At 49.3% G+C, this 6,841-nt stretch overlaps 1 protein-coding gene across 1 annotated transcript in view; it reads right to left on the reverse strand.

The window, feature by feature from the left end:
- LOC144493555 (4-galactosyl-N-acetylglucosaminide 3-alpha-L-fucosyltransferase 9-like) overlaps positions 1-4,881 on the reverse strand; it is a 28,145-nt gene extending 23,264 nt beyond the window's left edge. Inside the window, exons 1-2 of the mRNA XM_078212648.1 lie at positions 4,220-4,881; positions 3,772-3,851 (exon numbers count right to left, since the gene is read on the reverse strand). Coding sequence (XP_078068774.1) covers positions 3,772-3,826 — 55 coding nt within the window. The 5' untranslated portion in view covers positions 3,827-3,851; positions 4,220-4,881. The remainder of the gene's footprint in view (positions 1-3,771; positions 3,852-4,219) is intronic.
- Between the last annotated feature and the right edge of the window lie 1,960 nt (positions 4,882-6,841).

Genomic DNA, 6,841 nt, shown 5'->3' on the forward strand with positions numbered 1-6,841 from the left:
TGCCACCGGGAGACTGGAAGGCCCTTGGATTTCAGTGCCAGTAGGACAGCCTTCCAGACTGTAGCATTCTCCCTTTCCACCTGTCCATTACCCCTAGGGTTGTAGCTCGTGGTTCTACTAGAGGCAATCCCGAATGAGAGCAGGAATTGCCTCAAGTCGTTGCTCATGAACGACGAGCCCCTGTCGCTATGAATATAGCAGGGGTACCCGAACAGGGTAAAAAGCTCACTGAATGCCTTGATGACGGTGGCAGTCGACGTGTCCGCACAGGGGAAAACAAACGGAAACCGGGAAAATTCGTCTATTATGTTAAGAAAATAGACATTCTGATCCGTTGAGGGAAGGGGGCCCTTAAAATCTACACTCAGCCTCTCAAAAGGGCGAGTGGCCTTGACCAAATGTGCCCGGTCTGGTCGATAAAAGTGTGGTTTGCATTCTGCGCAAATCCGACAACTTCTAGTAACTGACCTGACCTCCTCCACCGAGTAGGGTAGGTTGCGGGCTTTTATGAAGTGGTAGAGTCTGGTGACTCCAGGATGACACAGATCATTGTGGAGAGCCTTCAAGCGGTCCTCCTGCATGATGGCGCATGTTCCGCACGAGAGGGCATCCGAGGGCTCATTGAGCTTCCCTGGACGATACATAATATCGTAATTATAGGTGGAGAGCTCAATTCTCCACCGCAAGATCTTATCGTTCTTGATCTTGCCCCTCTGCGTGTTACTGAACATAAACGCCACGGATCGTTGATCCGTGATCAGGGTGAACCGCTTACCTGCCAGGTAATGGCGCCAGTGTCTGACTGCCTCCACAATGGCCTGAGCCTCCTTTTCCACCGCTGAGTGCCGAATCTCTGGGCCTTGAAGGGTGCGGGAAAAAAACGCGACGGGCCTGCCTGCCTGGTTTAGTGTGGCGGCTAGGGCGAAGTCCGATGCATCACTCTCCACCTGGAAAGGGATGGATTCATCCACCGCGTGCATCGTGGCTTTCGAGATGTCGCTTTTCAAAACCTTGAAGGCCAATTGGGCCTCCGGCGTAAGTGGGAAGGTCGTGGACTTAATGAGCGGACGAGCTTTGTCCGCGTAGTTGGGGACCCACTGTGCATAATACGAAAAGAACCCGAGGCATCTCCTCAGTGCTTTCGTGCTAGCGGGCAAGGGAAGTTCAGTGAGTGGGCGCATACGGTCTGGATCAGGGCCAATGACCCCGTTTTCCACCACGTATCCGAGGATGGCTAACCTATGCGTACGGAATACGCACTTCTCCCTGTTATAGGTCAGATTCAGGCGAGATGCAGTGCGTAGAAAGTGTTGGAGATTCGTGTCGTGGTCCTGCTGGTCATGGCCGCAGATGGTGACGTTATCCAGGTACGGGAAGGTAGCCCGCAACCCGTTCTGGTCCACCATTCGGTCCATAGCACGCTGGAAGACCGAGACCCCATTGGTGACACCAAATGGAACCCTGAGGAATTGGTATAGACGACCATCCGCCTCAAAAGCCGTATATTGTCGGTCCTCTGGGCGGATGGGGAGTTGATGGTAGGCGGACTTAAGGTCTATGGTAGAAAACACTCGGTACTGCGCAATCTGATTGACCATATCAGAAATGCGCGGGAGAGGATACGCATCCAGCTGCGTGTATCTATTAATGGTCTGACTATAGTCGATGACCATCCGAGGTTTGTTCCCGCTTTTGACTACCACGACCTGCGCTCTCCACGGACTAGCACTGGCCTGTATGATCCCTTCCTTGAGGAGCCGCTGAACCTCAGATCTAATAAAGATCCGGTCCTCAGCGCTGTAACGCCTACTTTTAGTAGCGATGGGCTTGCAGCCAGGTACCAGATTTTTAAAAAGGGATGGTGTCGTGATCTTCAGGGTGGATAGATTGCACGCGGGGCGCTTTGGGCAATTTGGAGGCTGCGGCTGGTTCCCTACTGCCAGTGAAGGGAGTGGCCCACCGTACTGTAGGATCACACTCCTCATGTGGGCCATAAAGTTTAGTCCGAGGAGAATTGGCGCGCAAAGGTGAGGTAGCACAAGGAGCCTGTATTGCTCGTAAACTGTGCCCTGTACCTCAAGAGTTACCATACATCGTCCTTGGATCGGTACAGACCGGGACTGTGATGCCATGGAAATTGTCTGTTTGGCAGGGAGAACCCGGAGTCCACACCTTTTAGCAGTTTCAGGGTGTATGAAACTTTCGGTGCTCCCACTGTCAAACAGACAATTCACAGTTCTGCCACTAACCTTTACCTCCATCATGGAATGTTCCAGTCTGTAATGCCTGGTCTGATCCAGAGAGATCGACGCCACCGTTGGCCCCTGGGCGTCACTGCATGCTGCCGATGTGGATGCTGAGGACCCCTGCTGGTCGCTGCTGCATGCTGCCGATGTGGATGCTGAGGACCCCTGCTGGTCGCTCCTAGTCGTCGTGGACCATGATGGCCGCCCCCATGAATCGCATGTGGCCGAGGGCTCCAAGCGCAGCGACTCCTGGTGGTCTTCCTCCTCCTCTGTCTGCCACGATGGCGCCGTCCTGAGATCGCACGTGGTCGGACCTCGTGGGTACTGCAGCGCCGAAAGAGATGGTCTCCGTTCTGGAGGGTTACAAGCTGCACTGCCGTTTTTAGGTTTGGACCTGCAGACTTTGCCGTAGTGGCCTTTTTTACCGCACTGGCTGCAGCTTGCCGTTCTTGCCGGACACTGCTGCCGTGGATGCTTGGCCCCACCGCAAAAATAGCATCGCTGGCCACCTGGAGCTGCCGCCGTCGTCGAATCGATCTGGGAGCGCGGGTTCGCGGGGCGAGGAGGGAGCAGAGCTTGCTCCAACCACGTTGACTGCACGTGGTCCTCGGGGTACAGCGCCAAGCTCTTCGACGCCGCCTCCAACCTCACGGCCATCCCCATTGCCTGGGTCAAGTTGAGTTTCCCCTTTTCTAATAATTTAAGTCTGATGTACGAGGACCCTACCCCTGCTACGAACGCGTCTCGGGCGAGGTCTTGCATGTACTGCTCGGCGGAGACATCCTTACAGTCACAACCCCTGGCAAGCTGCAGGAGTTCATTGGCGTAGTCTTCTATGGTCTCGCCCGACTGCCGACGTCGTGTAGCGAGGAGATAACGAGCGTGAATCTCGTTGGGTGGCGTAATGTACCTATTCTTTAGGAGCTCGACGGCACCCTGGTAAGTGGAAGCTGCACGAATGGCTAGGTAAATCGTGTCGCTTACCCTTGCGTGGAGGACCTGGAGTCTATCACTGTCTGTAGTGATAGCTACCGAGGCTGCCAGGTAGTCCTCGAAGCACTTCCACCAATGTTCGAACGTGTTAGCTGCACCGACCGCACGTGGGTCCAGTGTCAGACGATCCGGTTTTAGGATCTGTTCCATATTCTCAGTTAATGTATTAAATTGATGCACCTCAATGAGCACCCGGAAACAAGGCTTTAGAACTGAAGGCTTTAATACATTAACAATGAAACTACTAACACAAATTCACCCGTTCAGACTGAAGGGGTCCTGCCGGAGCAGGGGGTCTTATACCCTGCCACCGGAGGCGGGACCCCACTGGAGTGTGCCATGATAACACTTAGGACAGGTAAACACCCTATCCCAACAACATAGTACAACCCCCATAACAACAACACCCTAGCCCAACAGTAACACAATAACAACCCCAGTGGTGAACCAACGATGGTTCACCACAGTGGAACATGATGTCTGATAATTAAACTGACACACTCTGGCTGCAGTTCCATGGTGGTCGCCTTACCTGGTGTTTTTCCACATCTGCCTCCCTCAGCAAAGATGTTGTCTTCCATTGACATATCTTATAGACTTTTGGACTTTTTTCTGTCGGCAAAACATACAAATATAGATTATCATTTATTTTTTCAGGGATGCAATAAATTTGAACTTGTCTACCATAGTGCTTCCATAATTATCCCCTTTTTCTGCAATTCTTCACTGCAATGTGTTGCTTCTACGTTATAGTTACAGAGGTAGGCAAACTGTATGTAAATATTTTAGATGCAAATCAATTGTGTTTAGTAATCTCTGTGCACCATCTCCTTAAAGTTAAAAACAACAAGTTTTGTTTGAAACCACTTGTGTTTGAAGTGACTTGAGCTGTGACTAGCTCTGCCCTTTCCCCGCAGATAATTTTTGTTCAACTTTGCTCCTGATAGATAAATGTGACTGGCAGGACTGCCAATTATTACCTGTTCGTAAAAAGGTGAGACAAACGTTCAACAGATGTATAAGATAACAGAGAGATTCTCCACCTGGAACCATCTGATCTCAAGGAGACAAAAATAAATAAATCATAAAAAAAATTCAGGACAATTCTGGAAACAAAATATGGAAAATTCATCCCCAATCTCCTTAGGTTGTTGCAGTTCGCCCAGGAGACAACAACGTTACGTGGGGTGGGTGACCTTCACCAAAAGGGTTTTCAACTCTCACTTAACAAGTTCGGCGAATTCAGTGTTCACACCCGTGGTGGCAGCTTGTTCCCGCCCAAGCACTCATCTCGAAGAAATTGATTCCATCTTCTTCCTAACCTATTCGGCGTAAACAATTGATCTGCACAAGCACAGTCTGGTCCCCTTCATCATCTTGGCTAACAAACCGGAAACGAAAGGGAGATTTTCAAGTTGGCAGGCTATGATTCCGTGGAGTGCCACAATGATCAGTGCTGTGGCTTCAAGCTATTTACAGTTTGCATCAATTATTTCGATCGAAAGAGAGTAACGAATCCAAGTCTGTTCACAATGCAACATTGTTCCACCGGAGCGACCAGAGAGGGAGCGATTCGTCTGAGGAGAGCTGAGAGGAAGAGACTTCGATTTTTACCTTCCCTTTCCCTAAGTTTTTCCCCCCCGCCAATTGCAGCAGGAAACCGGAGAGTGGGGAGTTCTGGGTAAGTTTGTAGTTTGCTTTTCCAGGTGATGGGTCACAGTGGTTACTGGTTAAGTGGTTTATTTTTAACCTGTAAATAAGTTGAGCGGTTCCTAAAGGAATGCTAGTCATGAGAAGGTTTGGGGAAGTTAGGACTGTTTCCCTGGAAGAAAAAAACTGCTGAGTAGAGGTTTAAGAGAGATATGGAAAATCATGAGGATTTTTGTCTCCACATCAAATCATGAGGAGTCAGGGAAGGGGGTACATTGGGAGAAACTGTTCCCACTCATGAAAAGATCAAGAATGAGAGGGCAGAGACAGAGAGAGAGAGAGAGAGAGTTAAGATAAGCAAATGTGACATGAGAAAATACTTTCTCCTGCAGTGAGTGGTTAAGGTCTGGAATGCACTGCCTGAGTGTGGTGGAGGCAGGCTCAAATGAGGCATTCAGAAAGAAATTAGACTTTTATTTGAAAAGGACCAATGTGTCAGAGAACAGAATTGCGCAAATTGCTCATTTAGAGAAACAGTGCAGTGCGGACATGGTGAGCTGATTGATCTTTTTTAGCACTAAAAACATTGTGCTTCTGTAAAGAAAAAATAGCACCAAAGATTTTCTGTGAAAAATATTGTTTCTTGCACACTATACAGACAAAACATACTATACATAGAGAAGGAATGTAGAGGGTGCAGAATGTTGTGCTACAGTCATAGCTAGCGTGTTGAGAAAGATCAACTTAATGTAATGTAGGTCCATTCTAAATTCCTTTGGCATCGGGGAAGAAGCTGTTCTTGAGTCGGTTGGTATGTGACCTCAGACTTTTATATCTTTTTCCCAATGGTAGAAGGTAGAAGAGAGAATGTCTGGGGTGCATGGTGTCCTTAATTATGCCGGATGATTTTCCAAGGCAGCGGGAAGTGTAGACAGAGAGTCAATGGATGGGAGGCTGGTTTGTGTGACATACTGGGCTATGTTCACAACCACTTGTAGTTCCTTGCGGTCTTGGTCAGAGCAGGAGCTATACGAAGCTGTGATACATCCTCTCTTTGCAACAATCTGAGGTCCCTATCTGCTTCAAGAAGACGACCATCACTGCAGTACCTAAGAAAAACCAAGCAGCGTATCTTAATGACTATCGTCCGGTGGCTTTGACATCCATCATTATGAAGTGCTTCGAAAGGCTAGTCATGGCACGTATCAATTCCAGCCTCCCGGACTACCTGGATCCACTGCAGTTCGCCTACCGCCGCAACAGGTCCACAGCTGACACCATCTCCCTGGCCCTGCACTCAACCCTGGAACATCGAGATAACAAAGACACCTATGTCAGACTCCTATATATTGATTACAGCTCAGCCTTCAACACCATTATTCCTACGAAACTCATCTCCAAACTCTGTGGCCTGGGCATCGGCTCCTCCCTCTGCAACTGGATCCTGAACTTCCTAACCCACAGACCACAATCAGTAAGGGTAGGCAACAACACCTCCTCCACGATCATCCTCAACACCGGTGCCCCACAAGGCTGTGTTCTCACCCCCTATTGTAGTCCTTGTAAACCTATGACTGTGTGGCCAAATTCCCCTCCAACTCGATTTTCAAGTTTGCTGACGACACCACCATAGTGGGTCAGATCTCAAACAATGATGAGACAGAGTACAGGAATAAGATAGAGAGTCTGGTGAACTGGTGCGGCAACAATAATGTCTCCCTCAATGTCAACAAGACGAAGGAGATTGTCATCGGCTTCAGGAAGCGTAGAGGAGAACATGCTCCTGTCTACATCAATGGAGGTGAAGTAGAAAGAGTCGAGAGCTTCAAGTTTTTAGGTGTCCAAATCACCAACAACCTGTCCTGGTCCCCCCATGCTGACACTATAGTTAAGAAAGCCCACCAACGCCTCTACATTCTCAGAAGTTCAAGGAAATTTGGCATGTCAGCTAC

The sequence above is a fragment of the Mustelus asterias genome, chromosome 5, assembly GCF_964213995.1.
Source record: "Mustelus asterias chromosome 5, sMusAst1.hap1.1, whole genome shotgun sequence".
Lineage (NCBI taxonomy): Eukaryota > Metazoa > Chordata > Chondrichthyes > Carcharhiniformes > Triakidae > Mustelus > Mustelus asterias.